The 25076-nt window shown below is 42.2% G+C and overlaps 1 protein-coding gene across 1 annotated transcript in view; it reads left to right on the top strand.

The window, feature by feature from the left end:
* The window catches only part of mctp1a (multiple C2 domains, transmembrane 1a), a 505516-nt gene that overhangs the window by 171377 nt on the left and 309063 nt on the right, over positions 1–25076 (top strand). Inside the window, exons 6-7 of the mRNA XM_080189110.1 lie at positions 9205–9369; positions 13387–13517. Coding sequence (XP_080045236.1) covers positions 9205–9369; positions 13387–13517 — 296 coding nt within the window. The remainder of the gene's footprint in view (positions 1–9204; positions 9370–13386; positions 13518–25076) is intronic.

Below are 25076 nucleotides of genomic sequence, written 5' to 3' on the forward strand. Positions count from 1 at the left end.
CACCCCGATTCCAGGGTGGGCGAGGTTCCCGGAACAGAAATCGCCATTAGCCTCAGATGAGATTTTACAATCTTGCCCAACCAAGGCTGTAAAATCCCACCCAGAATATATATTTTTTAAATCCTTACAAGTCAGAAACCCATTGAGATTAAAATAGTGAATTTTATGAAAACACAGGCTAGCATTTGATGCTTGAATTTTAGTAGGTGCACTTCTGACTCCTGCCAGGCAGTCCCATCTACAATTACTTGGATTTTACCTGCTGGAATTCTAATCACCCTGTACAGGAAAGAGTTCTGCATCTGCTTGGTTATATCAATGTGCAGTGTCCTCTTCCAGTAGTTAGAAATTTAAATGTGTATATAAATGTGTGATATGAAGAAAAGATTAGATATAGCTCTTGGGGCTAAAAGAATCAAGGGATATTGGGGGGGGTGGGGGAAGGCAACTTCAGAATATTAAATTTGATGATCAGCCATGATCAAAATAAATAATAGAGTAGACTCGAAGAACCAAATTGAATACTCCTGCTTCTATTTTCTATGTTTCTAAAAGTTGTGAATCACTTTGCTCTGTGGATCCCTGAATGGTTTCTAAGCCAAAATTGATAATGCGTCAAACTAATGTGGTGTGAGACAACCAGTCTGAGAGAGTCTCACTTTTTGTCACCTGTTCCATTCCAGAGTCAGTTCATGTGTAGGCTTAGATTCATGTGGCTAAAGCCCCAACACTAACATGCAGTATTAATGCATCATTAAACAAGATTGTATGCACATTAGTATCAACTTTTAATTTCCCTGACTCCTTATAATTTTAGATAACTGGCCATTTTTTTCTGCCATTATTCTGTTATTCAGCAAGTTCAGTAGGCCATTCCTTCATTAGAAACAGATTATTATCAATAAAATATCCTTGTCCGCTCACCTCGTTCCCATTTGGCAGCATTTCTTCCCATAGCATTAATTATATATAACTAATGATTAACATTGCAGCTCAGTGGTGTTTAAATATTTTGTCCTTTCCACAGGACATGTTTTTGAGAAGGAATTGGACAACATCCTGCAAGGTAATAGATAGTGTGATAGTTTTTGAAACTTAACATGGGAAGAAACAACAGCTGCCTTGTAACTTGCATCTTTCTCCTTTGAAGTTGTGATGTGTTTATCATGGAATTTTCCTTCTCACAAAGTGAACAATCATTATCAAGTCACTTTTATGTATCCTGCATGAGTTGCCAGGATATACGATTGCATAACGAAATGTTTTGAAATTCATTTTCCCATTAGGGATAAAAGTACAAATCTTCTGGATCAGTGTTATGGAAACATAATAAAAGTCAGTCAATATTTCCAGTGGATATTGGCAGGATTGTTTTTTGCCCACACAACCTAATCAATAACCTTAGACAAAAAGCAGACAACAGGTCTTTTTTTTCCCTTTTAGAGTACTTGCTCTTGAACTGAACATTTCAGAGGACAGTGGACAGTTAAGAGTCAATGTAGACCAGACCAGGCAAAGATAAAAGACTTACTTCCCTAAAGGGCATTCGTGATGGCTTTCTGTGACATTCAATCATGGGAAGAGTTGCAATTACTGAGAACAGCTTTATATTTCACATTTATTAATTGAATTCAAATTCCACCAGCTGTTCTGTGGGATTTGAACCCATGTCCCAGAGCATTAACCTGGGCCTTTGAGTTGCTGGTTTAGTGACATTGTCACCATGCCACTGTCTCCCCTTGTTTTGATTGTTGACATGGAACACACCTGCATTGCCTATAGTGGTTTTAACTTTTGTTTTAAATTGCTAACAGATACTATTAGATCAATAGAGATTTTAAAAGGCTAGCTGATGGAATTATTGCAACTGTGTTCAAGAAAATATACAAGCCTTGAAATCATAGGTGTTCTTTTTACTCATTCATGGGATGTGGGCTGAATAGACCAGCATTTATTGCCCATCCTGAACTGCCCTTGATCAGAGTGGCTTGCCCATTTCAGAGGGCATTAAAGATTGCTGTGGATAAGGAGTCACATGTAGACCATACCAGGTAAAGATGACAGATTTTCCCTAAAGGACATTTGTGAACTAGATGTGTTTTTAATGACCGTCAACATTGTTTCATGGTCATCAGTAGACTTTTAGTTCCAGAAATTTACTGAATTCAAATTTCAACATCTGCTGCAGTGGAATATGAATTGGGGTTCCAGAGTCCTAATCCAGGTCTCTGGATTATTAATTCAGTGACAATGCTACTATACCACTGCTTCCTAAGTGGGTCTTTGAGACACACTTTTGGAGCTGAATTATAGCAACTGACAATGGGAACTGTTGCTGGCAAGCACACGCCATGCTGCAAGCATGTGTGTCAGTTGTCAGGCTCCATTCTGCCCTGGGCCATTTTCCTGGAGGGAAGATTGTGGGGTGCAGGAGAGTTTGCGGCAATCAGGTAACCAATTGAAGCTGTTCATGCCCCTGTTTTAGGCCAATTATTGGAAGCAGCTGGGATTTTCCAGTTGGCTTTAGGTTCCCACAGGTGATGGGGACAATACAGCTGTCTGGTGGCAGACTCGAACCCAGCATCCCAGCTAGGGTCGGAGGTCCTCCCAGTGAAGAGGCTCCCATCTCCCTCACCCCCTGTTTTATTCAAACTGTAAACCGTTGGAACAAAGGTACATCAAAATGGTGGCAGCTTCTCCTTCACTTACTTGTAAGACTAGTTTCTGCTTCTTCAGCGCTGCAAGGCCTTCAATTGGCATTGAGAGCTCTCATCAGATTTGTGTTCAGATGGCCAGCCGATTATCTGGCCATTAATTAGTTATTTGGGGAAAATTCACAGGAAAGTAACTGTTTGCCACACATTGAGGGCTTCTGACACACATTTGAACCTGACAGCATCCATTGGTCCTGAAGCCAGGAGGAAAATCCCTCCATTGGAGAGAAGAATAATTCTTTATTGTACATATTGCATGTCTTTAGAATTCAGTTCTGTTCCTTACAAGTCTGAAAGAGCTGAGACTGTTGAACAGGATTCAACATCTGTTATCTTTCTCAGCCAACCTGTGTTTTTCAAATTTGTTCCGATTGAAAGTGATCACTGTTATGTGTTAAGATGCCTACCAATAAGTAACAGCATTGTTTAAAATCTAAATTGGCTAATTTATGCCAGCTTTTGTCCATTTTGAATGTGGAAACTATTTGTGGTGCTCTCTTGAGTATAAATACGCATGTGTGTCTAATCTGTGGTCCTGGCTGTATGACTAATCTCTGTTAAAGTTATGGAAGGAATATTTGGAACAAACAATTTTATTGTATTTTATTCAGAATTTGCAAATGAGGTTTGTTCAAAAATATGCAGTTTCTTCAATCTGGTATGTAAAATTCATTGTTATTATTGCAGTTGCATTCTTCTATCTGCATAAATTGATGGACATGCAGCAAATTGAATCTGTTGGGGATGGGATGCCTTCATATTCTGCACTTTTGCTGATGACCGAAGACAGCAGAGATTGGTCCTGCCACAAGTGGCCCATATGAAGTGGCTATCAGGTGTCATTGCGGGTTACCGTTTCATTGTCATTGCCTGTTGTCAAGCCACTGTAGCCTCTGATCGTCATGGTGGCACATGCCAGCCCAAATGTGATGTTTTTCCTCTAACATCAGCTACAGTCTCCCAGTTGTGAGAATCTACGTTTAAAGCCTTCATTTCATGCCCACATGCATCCTTGGAGCACAGTTTTGGGCATTCTACTGGCCTCTACTTACCTTGCAATGCAGAAAATCCTGGGGTTTGCGACTACCTTCCATCCTGCAAATAAAAAAATTGCCTCTGTTTGATCGATGCCAACATTCTTGGAAGATTTCATTTTGAGAGACTGCTGCTTTTGTAACTTTGTCTTTCCATGAGATGCCCAGAGTGCATGCCAAACTGTGAATTGAAGGTTATTGTACTTCCTTTCCAGATAAGTCATCCAACACGGTGCTAAAGACCTCAGCCATATAAAACAATAAACTCAATCCCAAGAGTCAGCTGGATGTTATTCCATTCCCATTTTGCTGGTTGACCAAAGCTTATAGCTGATTTCCCAATATGTGCATCAAGTTAAAAGTTTATTTACTAATCATAAGTAAGGCTTACGTTAACACTGCAATGAAGTTACTGTGAAATTCCCCTAGTCACCACACTCCGGCACCTGTTCAGGTCAATGCACCTAACCAACATGTCTTTCAGACTGTGGGAGGAAAACGGAACACCCGGAGGAAACCCATGCAGACACAGGGAGAATGTGCAAACTCCACTTAGATCATAGAACCCTACAGTGCAGAAAGAGGCCCTTCAGCCCATCAAGTCTGCACCAAACACAATCCCACCCAGGCCCTACGCCCATATCCCTACATATTATATCCACTAATCCCTCTAACCTCCACTACCCTGGACACTAAGGCCAATCAACCTAACCTGCACATCTTTCGACTTGGATCCAGTGATCCAAGCTGGGAATCAAACCTGGGTCCCTGGCGCTGTGAGGCTGTGCTAACCACTGCGCTGTACTGATTATATTAATGATTACGTTAAGTTCTGCATCAAGAGACAGGTTTTCTGTCATTGTGGACCCAATGTAGCAGAATTTGCTGAGCACATCCAGTTCAATGTTAGTTAATGTAATTGGGACAGAGAGACAGCACCCTATCTCATGATCACAGTTTTCTTGATGCTTGTATTCAAGGATAACAAATTACAAGCAAAGGAGAGATAATCCATGAGTCTTTGTAGCTGAATTTCTGTGTGAGCAAGAAGCATAGCATCATCAGTGTTGAGGAGTTCTCCAATCAAGACGTGTTGTACTTTCATCTTTGTTTTCAATCTGAATGGATTTTAGAGCTTGCTGTCTGATCTGGTATGCAGGTAAACTCCTTCCATTAGCTGCAAAGAAGGTAAAGATCAGGAGCATGGAGAAGGAAACACTAAACATAGTGGGACTGAGACACTGCCCTAATTCAGTCTATTCTTCACCCTGAAACTGTTGAAAATGGCGTCATCAGACTATACAGCATTGTACATGTTGGCATGAAAAGAGCAGCTGAGTCTGAGAAACTTTGGTGAAAGCCAGTTTTCCCCCGCTTGACGTTTACTCTTTTTTTTGGGGGTAGTTTAATTTTTGGCACAGCAGTGATAGAACGTTGGAGGGACAAGAGGGCAGTTGTGCAAAATGAAGAACAGTATATCAGCAGTCTGCTTTACATTCCATTAAAATTCGGAAGATTGTAAAACAGACTACAGATTCATTATAACTTCATTATATGGCTTGGAATAATTTTGTGTTTTTTTGTAAAGTTCGACGAAGTATCAGTTTTCATTCAAGTGGCATTACCCTACTACGAACCACCTTTTACCCTCCTTCACTTCTAGATTTGGCATACCTGTAATGCACATCACTAGGGCCTGAGGGTAAATTTTGACACCTGTGTAGGAAAGCAGCATGGGGATTTCTGGTCTGTAGCAAGAACTCTACATGATTTTAACAGCTGGCCCTTCTGTGTTACAGTTGGATGATAGGAGATGCCATCACAGAGCTGGAAATCTGTCCCTGGCACTAGGTATCTGGGATGGGGATAGCAAGAGGAGGTGGAGAGGGCAGAGCAGGGGATTCTCAAGGTGGACCAAAGCAGAGCATGCTTGACTCTCATGATCCATGAGGGAGCCTGTTTCAAAACTCAACTGGCTGGGCCAATCCAAATGGCAGATTGGAGCCTTCACAGAATCATAAAATATAGCACAAAAAAGTCCATTCAGCCCATCCTGTCTGTGCTGGCTCTCTGAAGAAACTGCTCATCCAGTGCCACTCCAGCGCCTTCTCCCCACAGCTCTGCATGTTCTTCCTTTTCAGATCTTTAATACCAGAATTGACTCTGTCTCCAGTACACTCTGAGGGGGTGTTTTCAAGGTCCTAATCACATTCTGCATGAAAAAGTTTTTTCTCATGTTGCCACTGGTGCTTTTACTGATTACCTTAAATCTGGGCCCTATTGTTCTCAATCAATTCACCAATCGGAACCGTTCTTTGGTAAGACCCCTCATGATTTTGAAACCTCTACCAAATTTCCTTTCAACTTGCTCTTCTCCAAGGAGAACGATCCCAACTTCTCTAATCTTTCTACATAACTGAAGTTTCTCATTTCTGGAAGCATGCTTGTGAATCTTTCCTGCACCCTCTCTGATGCTCTTATCTCCTTCTTAAAATGTGGTTCCCAGAAATGAAGGCAATACTCCAATTGAGGCCAAACCAGTGTTTTATACAGGTTTCATTTAACTCCCTTGCTTTTGTATTCAGTGCCCCTTTTGATAAAGCTCAGGGTGATGTATGCTTTATTAACCAAAAATCAGTTTCACCCGATGCAAATTTACAATGGGATCTTCTGGAGCAGCTCGCTGTGACAGATCTGCAATCCCACTAGAATCTGACATGAAACCAATTTTCATTCTGCTAACACACTAATGAATGCCTAACCAGAAGCTTCTCCCCATGCCTGATTCTCTGCGACACTAGTGGGAAAACATACTGGTTCAGAACAAGGCAGACTGACATGGCATACATGGCATTGGTACTTACCTGAAGAAAACCTGGTTCTGTTTCCAGAACTCAGGGTAGTGTTCATCAAAAATATCAATTTTCTGGCCTCAGAGATCCTGGAGGCCCATCTTCTTTCTTCAATGGTGGGTCAATGATGTTGGGTGCCTTTTAAATATGGCACCCAGATATGACAATGGGACATGAACCATCAATCCCACCCTGCAGCAGATGATGGTGCAAAACCCCCAGGTACAGAATTACTTATGCCAGAAATGAAAGATATGGCAGCAAAGCATTCCCCATTCCCACCCCACCATGGGACCTAGTCCCCACTGGGAGTATTCTGCCCAATGTGTTTATTTGTGATAGTGTTTTCTTCCTGCCAAAAACTTCTAACAGTTGCAGTGGAATACAGAAATACAGAAAAAAATTAGAACTCAAAGTTCATGGCTATTATTTGAGCATGTTTAATTTGACTATTGGTGACATTTCTGTTAGAAAAAGGCTTGAGGCTAAAAAAATAGACAAGGCCTGATAACAAACTCAGGGATCGTATGCACAATTAAATATACCCATTGTGGAAATTAAATATACTCATTGTGGAAATTATATAGGCAGCACGCAAACTTAATGCTGCCTGCTGATTTCTTGCGATATGCAGCCCAGCACAGGTCATGTGTGGCTAGCAGCAATTAAAGCTAGTTTGCCTATTATTGCCTCTGAAATGGAAGGTGTATTCTGACTGCATCAGCTCCTTCAGATCACTGGGAAACCCACTGGGAACAGGAAAAAAACCTGAGTAACAGCTCAGCAAGCCAGAGAGAGGGGTCCAGGATTTCCTGTTGTGGCACTGGAGGTCTTGTACAGAAAGCTGAAGGAAGGAGAGAGGAGATCTAAATACTTTCACAATGTCGAGCAATACACCTGCTGACCTGACCAATTTTTACTAATCCTTCCACAACCCAGCAACTCTGTAACATCAGTAAATAGTAAAAAGCGATCAACCTGAAAGTTGGATGGTTATAACGTTAAAGAGAGCTGGTGGGAGCTGGGGGAATTATTTATATAGTAGCACACATGTTTAAGAGAGGGCTTTACCTAGAATGGAGAGGTAAAAAATGTAAGTGTCAAATTTACATTAGACGCTGACTGACATCACGAGATACCTATTCTACGTGCTTCCAGGATACGCATGGAACATCTGCACTATTGCCCTCAAAAACATGGTGACTGGCACAGGCGGTGTTGGAAATGGCTTGGAGCATCTTATTTCCTCTGTACCTGCTCCAAATGCACCAGAAAAAGAGGCACTATTGAGGAAAATTTTGTGGCATTGAATTTTAAACAGCACTTTTCTCACAAAGCTCACATATCAGTTGTACATGTAGGTCAGTACCAGCTTAAGAATTAAAGTTATGCAAGAGTTTGTGTATGTATTTTAGCAACACCTCCCACTTATTTGTGTAGCCTAATTACGAGTTATTTTGAGGGAGAAATTCATTCACGTAGTGTTGCTTTTAACAGTGATACACAACCTTACATTAATTCATTGGGGTAAGGCTCTATGCAGCCTATATACGGCATTCTTTAGTAATATCAATGGACAATATTCCAGGTCATGCAAGTATTGGCCTGCAGTACTGTCTGTCCCCAGGAAATTGCACATTTTGCATACTACTGCTACGAGGAGAAATTACTCCTCCATTGTCCTGTATGAACTATTCAGAAGAAGAAATTAAACATGCACAAACGAATATATCATTGTGAAGGTGGTCATCGGATTTAAGTGTCTGTAATAATAACTTCTGAGTGCATTCAAAATCCTCATTAGTGAAGCATGCTGGTGGAATTGTGTAACTATCACCATATGTACACATCAATCCCTTTTAACCTCATGGAAAGATTTATAAATCCCAATTCAGTCTGTTTCATTCCCATTGGGGCTTAAAGGTATGACCAAAATTCATATTGTTTTCTCTACCGTTAAAATACACTTCTGCAAATTCTGTATTTGCATGAATTAGTTGGTTGTAATCCTTATTCTCATTTGTGCCATTTATTCTCTTGATCTAATTACAACAACTGTAATTCTGACTGTTCTCACAGACAGGACAGCAGAAAGCTGTCTTTGTAAGTTAAAGAAGATCATATTTAACAGAATCTTCTTGGGTTGAAGATGTTTTTTAGTGCCTTGTTTAATTTTTATTATTATACAAAATAACACCTCAAATATTAGAAATAAATTTATACACGAAGGCAGTTTGATGCAAGACCAGTCACTTTGTAATAGAGATTGCTTAATCTCAATACATTGCAATTAACAGATGAGGGCACTGTATTAATTTAAGAGAACTGTTTACCAATCAATTTAGTATCTATTATAATGATGGGACATTCAAGTAGACAGTCAGTTCTCATGGTCAAAATGAGTTATAAATGACATAACATATGTTAAAGTGAATCCTGGTGTTGTGGGTATATTTCAAACATACCATTATTAATGGATATTAATAATGGTATGTTTATCCAATAATAATAATTGGATAACAATCCAAACATAACGTACTGTAAGCTTTTGGTGTTTATGTGCATTTATTTTAATAATTTCCCTTTTTCTACATATTCCCTCAGATAAAGAACGCTCACCTTCTTGAGGCACATAAAAGCGACCAGCTTTGGAGAGGGGTTGTCAGTATCACCCTAATTGAGGGCCGTGACCTAAAGCCCATGGATCCAAATGGACTCAGTGATCCATATGTAAAATTCAAATTGGGTTGTCAGAAGTACAAGAGCAAGGTAATTGAATAATCCAAGGAAAAATTATTTTCAATGTAGTACTTATTGAAATGATAATGAATTAAATAATTAACAATATTATTTATAATAATGTATCATAAAAGACTCTGTAAGTTTTCTCTTCACTGGTCTGATTAGTGATCTTTGAAAATAAACTGTTATTTTCGATATATGTATAAAGAATCAGTTGTTTCCTCTGTATCTGCCATAATCACTTGACCACAAGAAAAAGAGTTACAAACTGGAATAAAACTCTGCACAACCCCATTTTTAAAGGGCTCCCTGATCTCCAAGCTCAGAGACAGGCCCCTCCAGATAAAAAAATGTGTAATAGTGCCCCCACCTCCACACTGATGATGTAGGGGCACCACAACCACTCCCAAAAAGGAGCATCCTCCCCTGATCCACATGTAATGGGTTACAGCACCTACCCCCCACACCACACAGACATGAAGGTGAACTGATCCTCCACTCCACCTCAGACCCCCTACTCAACCCCCTTCAGGCCACACGTCTTGGCAGTGCCAAGAGTATACTGTCCCCTAGCACTTACAGTCTGGCCTGATGCCATGAGCCCTGAGGGGGCTCAAGGAGGTCAGTTCAGTGGCTATTTGTCCCTCTGCTGCTGTCAGGTTGCAGATGGTCTCTCAGGTATCTTGGGGGTTATGTGGGCTCAGGCTAGGGCAAGTGGTTGACCTCACCACCCTTGCTGACAGACCTGAAGATTACCCAGCATGGTGTTTACAGACAGCCCTGTGATCATTATCTGCATTCCTGCCTGTCAGCAGTGAAAATTCTGAAGCAGCCAGGTCACTTTAATTTCTATCTTCCCCGTCACTTGGCAGACTTTTAAATTATTGCAAAACTCCATTTTGCAGCAGAAATTTTCCTTTCTCCTTTTCATAGGTTGCAGGCATGAGCAGATCCCTTTGAAGTCTTCTGACAGAAAGAAGCAGTGGGATCTTGCAGCCTTACTCATCCTGAAACCATAAAATCCTGCCTGAGGTCAAGGACCTCCCCATTGTCTGTTCTCGTCCATTCCGATTCCCATGCCGGTAAAATTCCAGCCAAGCTGTCAGTTTCGCCTGGGGGAGTGGAGGTAAGATAGTGTTCCATTCTGCACAGCTGTGCACTCAGCCCCAATATATGCACACAGCTTTGATTTGAAAGTTCTGAGATTTCCTAGAAAGCTGGATTCTTTGAACACCTCCAACAGAAACCTTTGATCTCTAACAAATTCAATGTGCAGTGTCTTGAAAAAGGCTACCCTCGACAGCTCAATGGATTTCTATCATCCTCCAGCCACCTGTGTTTATATTCATTCCCCTTCACACTTGAATGGATCTCAAGTACCCCTTTGATCCTGACTGCAATGTTGACAAGCCTGTTTGACAGCCTGTGATTTCTTCAAAATGATTGTGGTTTGCCAAAGAAGCTCCAACCACCACTGTCTCTGTCAAAGCCTATCCTCTGAGAGAAGAAATTCCTTCTTATCCCTGCGTCAACTGGGAGTCGCCTTATTTTTAAATAACCGAGGCTGCAAGGAAGTGGGTTGGAGAGGCAGAAAAATGCAGTGTGGATATTCTGGAGCCTAGATAAATGCAGGTCATCAATGATGGAGCAATTAAAATCTCAGGTGCCCAAGAGCCCAGAATTAGATAAACACATGTATCTCTCAAAGGATGGCAGGGCTGAAGGAGATTAGAGAGATAGGGAGGGATGAACAATGGAGGAAATTAAAAACAAGGATGAGAAAATTAAAAACAAGTCTGAGTTCCAATGTAAATGAGTAATCACAAAGATGCTAGGTGAATGGGACCTGGAGCAATAAATACATAAAATATACTAACCAAATAGACTGCATTATAGATTTTCACTAGATGTGTGTCTTGATTAATTAGCTCTATCCATACAAATCTGAAGACAACATGGAGATTGTTTGGAATGACAGTGAATTGACTACCTCTCCCCAAAATAGTAGCAGATACCTTTTTTTTCTGCACTGTCAGAAAAGTGATTTAATGAAAATTAAATCTGAATCATGCCTCCTGCCCTTAGCAAAGTTATTACCTTCTTAAATCTATTATCTAATGGAAACATGATTTCAGATGTAAACATCTGCTCCCACTGATTATGTATGTAATTAAATACCTTTAATGCTGAGCAGGGAACAAACATTCTTCTGGGCAAAATGGGCTCTGGAATGTTAATTGACCAGTAGCGTAAAACGCATGCTGGCAAAGGCTCAGCTCTACAACGAGGTGGTGGGGGGGCTGGGGTGTAGATGGTGGGAAGAGGGCAGATGCCAAGAAATGAGAGGATGTGAGCTGGCATTTTCAATGTGATCCCTCAAGGAGACAGCCTCAGTGGAGCTGTCCCATGGAGCTGTAGACCCGTAAAAAGAATTCCAATGGAAAAATACTGCAAGCTGTGTCTGTGCAGCACATTTCACCACAAACTTCCGTCTCCTGACGCTTTGAAAAATGTTATTTCAACCCTGACTTTCACCACAGTCTGGATTGAGATTGCAGCAAAAATGTAAAGGCCATCTGGTCAATCTGTCCATTGTAGAAGGAGATAGGCCACATAAGATAGATTTCAATTGGCCCTTTAATGGACTAAACTTCCTGCTTGTCAGTGGCCGCAAGGACATTGGGCAGGAACCCGACTTGTTACATGATTTCATGCATTTTTGTTTCATTTGTTCATGGGATATGGGCATCCCTGGCTGGCCAGCATTTATTGCCTATCCCTAGTTACCCTTGAAAGGTGGTGGTGAGCCACCTTCTTGAATTGCTGCAGTCCATGTGCTGTGGGTTAAGCAACAATGCTTTTAGGGAGGGATTTTGATGCAGCGACTGCAAAGGGATGTTTGGTCAGGCGCGGGCCTGCCTGAGCAACATAAAATCCTGGACCTGTTGTCCTGATCAATATTTATCTCACAACCATTGATGTTAATGGTAAGCAAAATTGGGCATGGTGTAATTTGGTCTCCCAAACCACATTTTACCATCCCTGCTAAGGTCAAAAATTACCTCCATTATTATCTCCAGAAAACTCTTGTGGTCTTGAAAAATGCTATATATGTGCAAGTTCTTAACATTGTAGAATTTTCTGCCAAGTGAATACAACTAATTTTGCCATAAGTTTGATGCAATATATTTGTTTATTATCATTGGCTCTGATTGTTGCAAGCATAGTTGGCTGAAATTTCCATTGGGTTTATTTGGTGCAATTCACCAAAATCTGCCCAAGCAGTGCAAAAAATTGAGCAATTTTATGTGTAAAGTAAATTCAGCACAACTCAAGTTTCTGTGTGCTTTTGCACTAGTTTAAAAATAATTGCATTAGAAACCTGTCACACCACAAAGCTGGCTGTGTCCCAACTCAGGTGAATCACCTTTGCAAATTTCCACTAATTGTACCCATTTATAGGCCTTTGAGGAGTCTTGTAAAATTAATCTTTTTTGAGGCACAAAGACAGTAATGACTGTTATAAAATCTTTCAAATATTATTTTCTATAAAAAAACTGATTGTTGTACGCCAACATAACTAGTAGTTAGTTTTTGAATTTTAAAATTACTTTTCTGTTCTTTATGATCAGGTTTCTCACAGATGGTGGACTAGAGGCCAATTAAAAATATTTAGGGTTTGTAATAAACAGATTTTCAGTTGTAATAATAAAACTGATCAGGTAATTACCTCTCTTAAATATATCAGGGAACATTTTTCCATGTAAGCATTTCATTTTTATATTCTAAAATTTTGTTGATTATGTTGGCTCACAGCGGATTTTATAGTAGGCAATATGCAAATGAGAACAAGCAGAAACTTGAGGGAAAGCAGCACTGCTCAAGGGTAATGCAATTTTGAGTGCAGTTTGCACCAAACCACCAGCTGAAGCCAAAGTGGCCAGTGTTTTAATATGTTTTGGTAGTGTACAGTGAAATTCTCAATGCCTATCTTGATGCTGTATTCCAGTCAAATCTGAATGCAGTTTGTGTTGAATCTTTCAGACTATTTTAAAAACTCTGAATCCTCAGTGGAGGGAGCAGTTCGATTTCCTTCTTGCTGAGGAAAAGGGAGGTATCATAGACATCTCTGTGTGGGATAAGGACTCTTTGAAAAAGGATGACTTCATTGGCAGGTCTGTAATAATATTCTGGCTCTCTTTAATCATCTGATTTCAATCTCCTGTGGGTAAAATGTATCTTCCTTTCAACTCACTGAATTCTTCTCTGATTCATCTCCTAACCTTAATAACTTTCTGAAAAACGATTTTAAGCAAAATTACATATTTCAACTGATTTTGCCTTCAAATTCAGTATTAGTATAAATATTTATATTTACTTAGGCAAGCATTGTTCGTGACTTATTATTATCACTATCAGCAACAGCTCCACTTCCTCTATTGTTCTGATGAAGTCATGCTCTTCAGTTCTCTGCGTAAAGGCAGGTCTGACCCACATGAGTAGAGCAAGAATGCAGAGCCTTAGATCACCTCAGCTGAAACGAGGATTGAACCCCATGGTTTTGGAAGTAATCTGGCTGTCTGGCCAACTGACCCTACCCCAAGGATGTTGCAACATACAATTTTACATGCATGTTATAGTCTGGAATTATGGATAATGATGTTAGAGACTTCACTTTGCTTTCAAGCACGTGGTTGATGAGCTCTCCCACTTTCATTGCCTGCCGTTGGTCTGTGTTGGAAGGTTTCACACATGAGTTGACATTCACCTTATTTGGCTGCATTGTGAACACACCTTCCTTGGCTAGCAAGTCCTGGAATGGAACTTGAAGCCAAAGCTTCTGACTCAGAGTCAGGGATGATATCCACTGCACTAGAAATACCCACTGCATCAGAAATTGAGAGAATGTGCAAACACCACACAGTCAGTCACCCAAGGCCAATGTTGAACCTGGGTTCTGGCACTTTGAGGCAACAGTGCTAACCACTGTGCCACCAGGTCATCACTCCTACTCTTTATAATGCTGGACTTTTTAAAGTGTATGCCTACCTCTTGTACAACCTCCCACACAAATCAGGGCCAGGATTCTCCCAAAAAAATTCCAAAACCGAACTTGTGTAAAACAATCATACTTTTTCTCCCACACTCTGTGCATCACAGAAAGCACTAGTGTGGATCACAATTAAAAATCAGTGGGTAGGGCCTATTCTTATTGGAGAGGCCAGCAGCATAACACTGAGTCACGGTACATGCGCTGATCTGTCATAGCATACTGCCGGCCTCCTGATCATTGGCCAACCTGTGATCCTGCAACGCTATCCCCACGAGCCTCCCCGCCCTGATCGATGGCCTCCCAGATGGTGCTGGGGGGCCAGCCCTGTCTCCCCTCCCCCTGGCAGTCCCTATCTTCTGCCTAAACCCCCTTCCCCCCTCAACGGCAAGCTGACATCCCCCTCCATCACACTGATGGCCAGCCCCGATCAACCCCTTCCCACTGATCTGATCACAAGTACAAAGTGGCAGCGGGTCTCCCCATCCCCATTGATCACTCCCCTCTGGCCCCAGCCCCTTAACACTGCCAAGGTGCCCTCTCGGCATTTCTGCTGCCCTTTTGGCAGGCACTGCCAAGCTGGCAATGGCCTGGGAACAAACCCCTTACCCCTGATCTCCTGGGGGGCCTCAGTGGCTGCCCCCCTTCACTCCAGCAGGGTCAGGCCGCCAGCTGTTGTAAAACCCACAGAAGTGAAACACTCCTGACGGGGGTAGGGAGAGGCTAGTAGACCTGGAGACTTCAGCCCTGGGCTCGCTTATTACATTAAAATCTGAATCCAAATATTTAAAGCAGCTCCGCATGGAGCAGTGCAGCTGTAGAGCACCCTACCCACTGCACCTCTAGAGCAGTGCAGCGGTAGGGAGAATCACCCCCATATCTGTAAATCACTCCAATCTTTTTGAGAATAAATATTAATTAATTTATGGGATTAATTTTAATTTGGTGTAATGCTGAGAAGACACACTAACCTTCAGACCCATCTTGTGAATCCTTAAATTCATATTGAGCTATGCTGCATTGCAAGAGCACAACCTTGCAAAATGTATTTTTATGAATTAGCCAACAACAATATAGTTGAATCTCTTTGGGACTTCTCCTTGTCTGTTGCCATAACTTTGACAGACATTAGTGAGTATATGAGGTCACTGCTGAAATTATGGTGGCCCCCAAGGAAATTCACTGCCATGGTCTTTGATAATTCTTTGTTTACCCCTGGTTCAGCTTGTGAAGCCTTTGTCTATGCTGGCAAAGTAACTGTTGTTGTAGCTGGTGTGAAATCCTTCATACCTCATTCTTTTCCCTTCAGACAGATCTGGTTCTACATCTTGGTTCTACCATGCTTTTCACTCCGCTATTTGTCAAAAAATTTCAGTTTGTGATTATGTCATGTTGATTGAAGTTGAGGCATCCTGTCCAAACTTAATTTTTGCTAAACATATTAATTTGGAGAGTGGAAGCTGCTGTCTTCCCATCCCTCTGGTGAAAGCTTCTCTCTTAATGTCAGTTTCTAGTCTGATTGCAAGTTGGGCTTATTTCCAAAAGTATTTTTCAAACCACAAAATGTCAGCTAAATGTTTCGAAGACTTAATAGATTTCCAAAGTACCTTTTCAGCATTTGTCCATGGTAAACATGAGAAATCAGTCTTGTCACACCCCCAACTCACATAATGACACATCAAAATGGAAAGCTGAAAAATATGGGGCAGCAGCCTGGTTATATTTCTTGTTTTGCTCCAGCATCCAAATTAGCACAAAGAAAAAGAACTTGCATTTATATTCTACCTTTCATGATCTCATGACTTTCCAAAATGCTTCACAGTCAGTGAAATATAAATCACAGTAAAAGGGCGGGATACTCCAAGAAAACATTCTAAGTTCCATGTAAAAACAAATAAATTCCACTTTTTTTTTAGTGGGATTTCCAAAATGAATCTGCCACACTCTGTGCATCACAAAGAGCCCCACCGAGATTCACACCGAAAAGCTGGAGGTCGCCTATTTCCACTGGTGTTGCCAGCAGCATAGAACTGAGCAGGTCACTGTGTATGCACCAATCTGTCATAGCAGAAATTGGTGCATTTGCATAGCCCCTGCACTGCCAGCCTTCTGATCGCTGGCCAGCCCTGTGACCCCACATCACTGCCCCTCTGACACCCCCCCATGTCTGGATTGCTTGGCCCCCAGGTCGTGTCCGGACCAGCCCCCCGCACTCATCCCGGCCTTGATCTCCACACCACCCTCCCCCACTCCCCCCAATCCCTGGAAGTCCCGATCTGCCCAATTTTCTCCCCCACCTACTGCCCCCCTCAATGGCCAGCCTGATCACTGGCCTCCCTCCCTGTCACTGATCCAAACTGCAGAATGGTAGCAGGATCCACCTACCACCATTGATCTCCCCCTCCAAGAGGCACTGGCCCCTGTAGGCCCTGCCCCCTTGGCCCAATGCCTGGTGGGAACTGATAAGGTGTCCCCTGGGCATTGTCACTTTGCCCCTTGAGTTGTGCCAGGGGGCCAGGCTGGAACTGCCAATCTGGCAGTGCCCAAGGGCACCTTCCTTACCACCGACCTCTTGGAGGTCTCCATGCCCCCTTCACTGCGACAGGGTCGGGAGATCACTAATGGGGACCTGTCCTAAACTGTGAGACACTTCTGGCAGTGGGGGAGAAGCTAGTGAACCCAGAGACTTCAGTCCCGGGCCCGGTAATGATATTCAAATCGTTATTTAAATAATTTATTCAGCTCCACACCGATTTCTGCCGTGGAACTGACAATGCCGGAGACATGCAGAAGCCATAGTGCTCACTGGGAAACCTGCTACATGGCCTCCGCTTAAGTCTCCAGGCCCACTGCACTGTTAGAGTAGTGCAGCAGGCTGGGAGAATCACTCCTCGGAAACGTAACACAAAAATATGCACTGCAGGTCACATAAGCAAAAATCAAAGATGTTTTAGATGTGAGTTGAGGTATGAATACATGAAAGGACTCTGAAAGAACTTTCCTGTTGTTTGCGGGTAGATAGCAGCACCAACTCTTATGAATGTATTCAGTGGTGGAACAGGATTGAGAGACTGTATGATTTATTCCTGTCCTGATGTTTATTTTACTCCTTCGCGGGACATGAGTGTCACTGGCTGGCCAGCATTTATTGCCCATCCCTAGTTGCCCGTGAACTGAGTCGCTTGCTTGGCCATTTCAGAGAGCAGTTGCTGTAGCTCTGGAGTCACATGCAAATCAGACCAGGTAAGGACGGCAGATTTCCTTCCCTGAAGGTCATTAGTGAACCAGATGGGTTTTTCCTACAATGGACAATGGTTTCACTGTCGTCAGTGGATTCTTACTTCCATTTATGTTGTTTTGTTCTCAGGTAGTAGATCATGGCACTGCATAGAAGTTCCAGTTTAGATTATGTGAAGTCTTTGGAATGTGGCTTGAAATCAGGATTTTATGATTTAGAGAAAAAAATGCTATCATGGAACCAGTGAATAATTAACAATTTACTCCTGTTCCACACCAGCTCTTAAATTTCTCCTATTCTGAATTTGTCTCCCTTTGCTCTTGTAAATCTATTGATATCATCCTGGTCTTGCGGAAGGTGATCATTCTTTCTCTTTTAACTTTCACCTATAAGTATGAAAACTGTTGTTAACAATTAAGTTATCCGTTGTTTTGAAAGGTCTGGTTTAATTGTAACCAGCAATAAACCTAGCCATTCTACTGGTGCTTCGATGCCTGTGTCAAACATCCTGAAATTCTGCTTTTAAACAATATGGAGAATCAGTTGTCAGCCCCTTGGACAAAACCTTCAACAAGGTGTGACACCATTTATTCATAAGTATGTTTTCTTTTTGCCAGTTAACTATTTCCTGGTACATTTTCCATGGCAACGCCTTTATCAATTAGAGCCCACTTGCCAACTAGTCAGCATTTGCTTCTTCTCATTTGGTATTCTTGCAGCTGTCCTAATAAGTGAAAGACAAAAGATTTCAGCAGTATGGCTGGAACTCATCACCTTGTCTTCACAGAATTGGTGCAGGTGAGGGTCCAACAACAGAAAACCTTGTTGACCTCAAGCAGGAATTTCTGGTCTCCCCTGAGCAAGGCTGTAAAATCCTGCCCCATGTCTTTTTCAAAAATATCAAGTTTTCCTTTTGGCAATTTTCTGCCTTGTTTCCTTACTAGAGTGCTATTATGTGCAAGGTTAGGCTATCCTCCAATATTTTGCTTATGCAGCCACCAGTCATTTGATTTGATTTGATTTATTATTTCACATGTATTAGTATGCAGTAAAAAGTATTGTTTCTTACATGCTATACAGACAAGCATGCCATACATAGAGAAGGAAAGGACAGGGTGCAGAATGTGGTGTTACATCATAGTTAGGGTGAGGTAGGTCCATTCAGAAAGTCTGATGGTAGCAGGGAAGAAGCTGTACTTCTTGGTTGGTACATGACCTCAGACTTTTGTATCTTTTTCCTGATGGAAGAAGGTGGAAGAGAAAATGTCCAGGGTGTGTGCAGTCTTTGTTGGCTGCTTTTCCAGGGGAGCAGGAAGTATAGGCAAAGTCAATGGATGGATTGGGCTACAGTCACAACCTTTTGTAGCTCCTTGCGATCTTGGGCAGAGTGGGGGTGGAGGTGTGGGGGAGCGGTGCAGGACAGATTGTTGATTTGGACATCTAAAAACCTGAAGACCTTGGCCATTTCTATTTCATCCCCATGAGTGGGCTTTGATAGTAAGTAACAGTAAATTGTTTGACAGTGGGGAAACTACTCAAATCAGAATGATCTTGTGAAGCATCCACATATGTAACTTCCACAAGTACCACTAGTTAATCATCAGAATCAATAACAGTGGCCAACTAACCTTCTGTTAGCACTAGACCATAAGAACTAGAAGACGTATGGGCAGAATTAGGCCATACAGCCCATTGAGTCTGCTCCACCATTCCATGAAATCATGACTGACCTGATATGCTATTCCTCAGCTCCACTTTTCTACCTTACCTCCATAATCCTTGATTCCCTTACTGATTAAAAATCTATCAATCTTAACCTTGAACATACTTAAGAACTCAGCTGGTACATCCCTCTGTAGTAAAGAATTCTACACATTCACTACTGTCTGAGAGAATAAATTCTTCCCCATCTCTGTCTTAAATGAGCGGCACCTTACTTTGTGATTAGCCCTCTGGTTTTAGATTCTTGCACAAGGAGAAACAACCGTTCTGCATCTTCCTTGCATTAGGGTATCTGAGGAGAAACTCCAAAGTATGTAATGAAGCCCAACTAGATCCAAACAGTTTTTATTTTGGCATTAGTATAAGGAGAAAATGTTTTACTCCAGGTGTGAATCTATTGACACACTAGGAAGTTTTTATCAAAACAAATTTAAATTAACAACACTGTTTAACTATAACATATGAATTAGCTTACCTTTTACCAATTGCAGTACTTCAGCATGGTAAGATATAATACTTAACTGCTAACCTATTAGATACAATATTAGCAATATTCCCCTTATATACTTAAACTCCTCTTCAAAATCAGTTAGCAACACACAAACTTACATGTTTGTACTTGTTAACAATCCTAGAGCCTTTGAATACCTCTAGAGAGTGAGTGACAGAGACAGCTCCAAAACAGCAGCCTCCTGAGAGAGAAAGATCTCTTGCTTCTTTCAGAACCAAGCAGAGACGGCCAGCTTTTCCCTGTAAGTTTAGTTCCTTCCCTTCACATGACTCTGTCTTTTGTCAATCAACCTAACAAACCTTGCACTGAAATCCCAGGAGAAAAAACAAAAATGTATTAACTCAGGTGAAAACAAATATTCCATTAGCTAAGGTCAATTATCATTTGCATTCTTACATGTGAGCTACCTGGTCCAGAGACAAATCAGCACTGTGTAAACAGGGCTGAATTTTAAACATGCTCCTCACACATAACATGATATAAATACATTTCTTAAAGGCACAGTATCATCACACTTATCAAGCTGCCTGAGAATCCTGTATGTTTCAATGAGATTGCCTCTTCTTCTAAACTCCAATGAATACAGGCCTAACATACTCAATCTCCCCTCATAAGAAGAAAATCCCTCCATAATCACAGTGTACCTTCTCTGTCTTCCATTTATTTCCTTAGATACCAGAACCACAATTATTCACAGCAGTTCAAGGGCAGTCTAACTAGTGCCTTGTATGGTTTCAGCAAGGCTTTCCTATCTTTATACTGCATTTGCTTTGAAATAAAGGCCAGTGTTCCATTTGTCTTCCCTACTACTTGCATGCTAGTTTTTGTAATTTAGGGACAAGGAGCTCCAAATCCATCTGTGCTTCAACTTTCTGCATTCTTTTGCCATTTAAATAATATTCCACTCCTTTATTCTTCCCACCAAAATGCAAAGTTGTATTTTCCTGAATTATATTCCACCTTCCGAGTCTTTGCCCAATCACTTAACCTGTCTTTATCCTTCTTTAGGCTCTTTGGCCGCAATCATACATTCCTGTTCCACCAGTCGATAAGCAGAGCATGTCAGTAAGATCGTGACAAAGCTAGAAACCCAATTTCTCGCCTCTCACAATCTTACTGGCACTGGATATCTGGTGCATTCCGACGCAAGGCTGAATGTATTATTTAGATATATAAATGCTTATATAAGTAGAATCAATGAGCCCAGGACAGAATCCTTTGGGCCCGCTTGCCTCTGTGGCCTTGCCAGGGAAAGTTCTCTCCAGTGAGGAAAATACACGATTCCCCCATCAGGGGGAGCGGAAATGGGGGCTTCTCATAGAACAGGAGGCCATTAATTAAGGCCCCCCCCCAAAGGTCAGGGATGGGGCAGTGCCTCTTGGGCAATGCCAGCCTGGCACTCTGGCACTAGCAATGCCCACTGGGGTGGAGTCTGAAAGGCAGGACCAAATGAGGGGTGGGCTGGACCAGGGGCAGGCCATTCAGGAGGAGGACTGTAATGGGGATCAGTGGGGGAAGGGTGGACAATTGTGCATGCTGCAACAACAATTGGTAGCGGGGAGGGAAGTTGTACTGCTGCCACTGTGCAACGGTGATCGGTTGGGGGGGGGATGGAGATCGTTCCAATGTGGGACGGAGGCTTGTGATCAGCCGCGGGTGGCAACGTTCAGGTTATGGAGGCTGGCTGATAGTAGTAGAGGCAATGGCAAGTCTCTGTGCTGTCAGAGCACAGAAACCTGCATATGCGCAATGGTACCTCTTGTTGCTATCAACCAGCTTTCAGGCAATTTAGGCCACTGCTGGTGAATTTCAAGTAGTAAGATTTGATTTTAAGTTGCTCAAAAAAGTGGTGTGATTTTGGCTCATTTTCATGCTCATTTGGGACTTCGAATTTTTTTTAGTAAAATCATCCACTTTGTGTCATACTCACCGCTTACCTTCCAATTTTTTTTGTGTTATTGTGTCCTAATTACCTCCAAAAATGAATTTAGCTAACTCAACATGGATGTGGGAATCAATTTTAAACTTTTTGGGGTCTCTCTGATTTGTACTGCATCAAAGCATAGCAGATCTTCACATTAACAACAAATTTACATTAATCTAATATCTTTGACATTATAAAAGTCACAAGATGCTTCACAGGTGTGATATCAAACAAAGTATGACATTGAGCCATATTAAAAGACATGGGAGCAGATAACCAAAAGCATGGTCTAACAAAATAGATTTTACTGTGCATTTTAAAGGAGGAAAGAGAGATAGTGAGACAGTGAGGTTTAGAGAGGAAATTCCAGAACTACTGGATCTTGGCAACTGAGACATGACCACCGATGGTGGAGCAACTCAAATCTGGACTGTGCAACAGGCCAGAATAAAAGGAGAGCAGATTTTTCAAAGCATTGTCATGCTGGAAGAGGTTATAGAGACAGGGAGGGAAGAGACCATAGAAAAAGCTGAAAACAACGATTATCATTGATTAAATGGGGTCCTTGTGCATGAGTCGCAAAAACCCAGCTTGCAGGTGCAGCAGGTGATCAGGAAGGTGAATGGGATGCTGGCCTTCATAGCAAGGGGGATTGAATATAACAGTAGGGAGGTCTTGCTGCGGCTATATAGGGCATTGGTGAGGCCGCAGCTGGAGTACTGTGTGCAGTTTTGGGCGCCGCACTTACGCAAGGATATTTTGGCCTTGGAGGGAGTGCAGAGGAAGTTTACTAGGCTGATGCCGGAGTTGAGGGGGTTGAGCTATGAGGAGAGGCTGAATAAACTAGGCTTGTACTCATTAGAGTTTAAAAGAATGAGGGGAGATCTCATTGAGACGTATAAGATGATGAATGGGATGGATAGGATAGAGGTGGAGAGACTCTTCCCGCTCAGAAAGGATAATAGGACTAGGGGGCACAGCTTCAAGATAAAGGGGGGGGGGCGGTTTAGAACAGAGTTGAGGAGGAACTTCTTCACTCAAAGGGTGGTGAATCTCTGGAATTCTCTGCCCGTTGAAGTGGTGGAGGCTACCTCGCTAAATATTTTTAAGACGCGGGTTGATGGGTTTTTGATAAGAGAGGGGATTAAGGGTTATGGGGAGAGGGCGGGAATGTGGAACTGAGACACGACAGATCAGCCATGATCTTATTGAATGGCGGGGCAGGCTCGAAGGGCTAGATGGCCTACTCCTGCTCCTATTTCTTATGTTCTTATGTCCTTATGTAAATATCTGCAATTTCCACCAATGCTCCCCCAAGAATCTTACTGTCCTCTGGTCCATCATCGTGCCCCACCATTGATAGCTGTTTCTCTAGCTATCTAAGGCCCCAAACTCTGCTGATCCCCTTGCTATTTTTTTGCCTCTCCAAGAACCTCTGCTTCTTTAGCACCCATCTGTTTAACCAACATTTTGGTCACCTTTCCTGGATCTCCTACTTTGACTCAATATCTGTTTTTTTCAGATCATGTCTCTTTGCTTTGTTGCTTTGAACCAATCCCATTTCATCTCAGTTTTCCCATCTCTCTGTATTTTATCAATATCATCATGATCTACCCACAGCTAAACTTACCCTTAGTGTTCCTTTTAAGCTCCAGATTTACTGACCAATTGTAAATAAGACAATGTTTAGACATAAATCTATGTTTAGATTTGCGAAACCCAACTCATCACAGTGTGCCTTGATCAAGTGGGGGAAGAGATCATAGAGATTTTAGTGCAGAAAACAAGCCATTCGGCCCAACTTGTCAATGCCAACCAGGGTTCCTAAATTGAACTAGTCCTCTTTGCCTGTGCTTGGCCCATTTCTGAACCTTTCCTACACATGTACCTGTCCAAATGTTTTTTAAATGTCATTGTAGCCACCGCTACCACCTCCTCTGGCAGCTCATTTCAAATATGCGCCACCCATTGTGTGAAAACATTGCCCCTCAGGTCCCTTTTATATCTTTCCCCTCCCATCTTAAATCTTTGCCCTCTGGTTTTGGGCTCCTCTCCCTGGAGAATAAACTTTGCCTATTTACATTATCTATGCCCCTCATGATTTTATAAGCCTCTTTAAGTTCACCCCTTATCCTACTATTCTCAAGGGCAGAAAGTCCTGGCATACCCAACTGCTGCTACCTCACAACACCAGGAACCTGGTTCGATTCCTGGCATGGATCAATGTGCGGAGTTTGCATTTTGTTCCCTTGTCTGCATGTGTTTCCTCGGATGTTCCAGTCTCCTCCCACAGTCCAAAAAACATGCTGGTTAAATGCATTGGCCATGCTAAATTCTCCCTCAGTGGTGCTCAGCAGAAATTTATTCCGATGGTTAAAAAGGACCGTAGGAGGAGAGGTAATAAGCCGTGGATAACGAGGGAGGTGAAGGAAAGTGTTAAGTTAAAAGCAGAGGCGTTTAGAGTAGCTAAGAGTAGTGGGCGAGAAGAGGATTGGGAGAGGTTTAAATGTCAACAAAGATTGACAAAGAAGTTGATAAAGAAGGGTAGGAGAAACTATGAAGCTGGGCTAGCGCTTAATATAAAAAAGGATAGCAAGAGTTTTTATAAATATATAAAAAGGAAGAGGCTGGCTAGGGTGAACGTTGGACCCTTAGAGGATGAGAGGGGGGACTTAGTGGTAGGGGATGGGGAAATGGCTGAGGTCTTGAATAACTTTTTTGTTTCGGTCTTCACGGAGGAAGACGTGAATAATTTGCCGGGTGTTAGCGATGGAAAGGTGGTAGGACTGGAGGGTCTCAATGACATTATTGTTACTAGAGAGGCGGTGCTCGACAGACTGGAGGGACTGATTGTGGACAAGTCCCCAGGACCGGATGGAATGCATCCGAGGGTTCTGAAAGAAATGGCGGAGGTGGTAGTGGATGCCTTGGTGGTTATTTTCCAGACGTCGCTGGATTCCGGGGAAGTGCCGGAAGATTGGAAAGCGGCTAATGTTACGCCGTTGTTTAAGAAGGGTGCCAAGCAAAAGGCAGGGAATTATAGGCTGGTTAGTTTAACATCTGTTGTAGGTAAAATGTTAGAATCCGTCATCAAGGAGGAAATAGCGAGGCATCTTGAGGGGAACTGCTTGATAGAGCAGACGCAGCACGGTTTCGTTAAGGGGAAGTCGTGTCTGACAAATTTATTGGAGTTCGATGAGGATGTGTCTCGGGCGGTGGATAGAGGAGAGCCGGTGGATGTGGTCTTTCTTGATTTTCAGAAGGCGTTTGACAAGGTACCTTACAAGAG

Source organism: Carcharhinus amblyrhynchos, chromosome 5 (assembly GCF_965287045.1).
Source record: "Carcharhinus amblyrhynchos chromosome 5, sCarAmb.v2.hapA, whole genome shotgun sequence".
NCBI classification, from domain to species: Eukaryota; Metazoa; Chordata; class Chondrichthyes; order Carcharhiniformes; family Carcharhinidae; genus Carcharhinus; species Carcharhinus amblyrhynchos.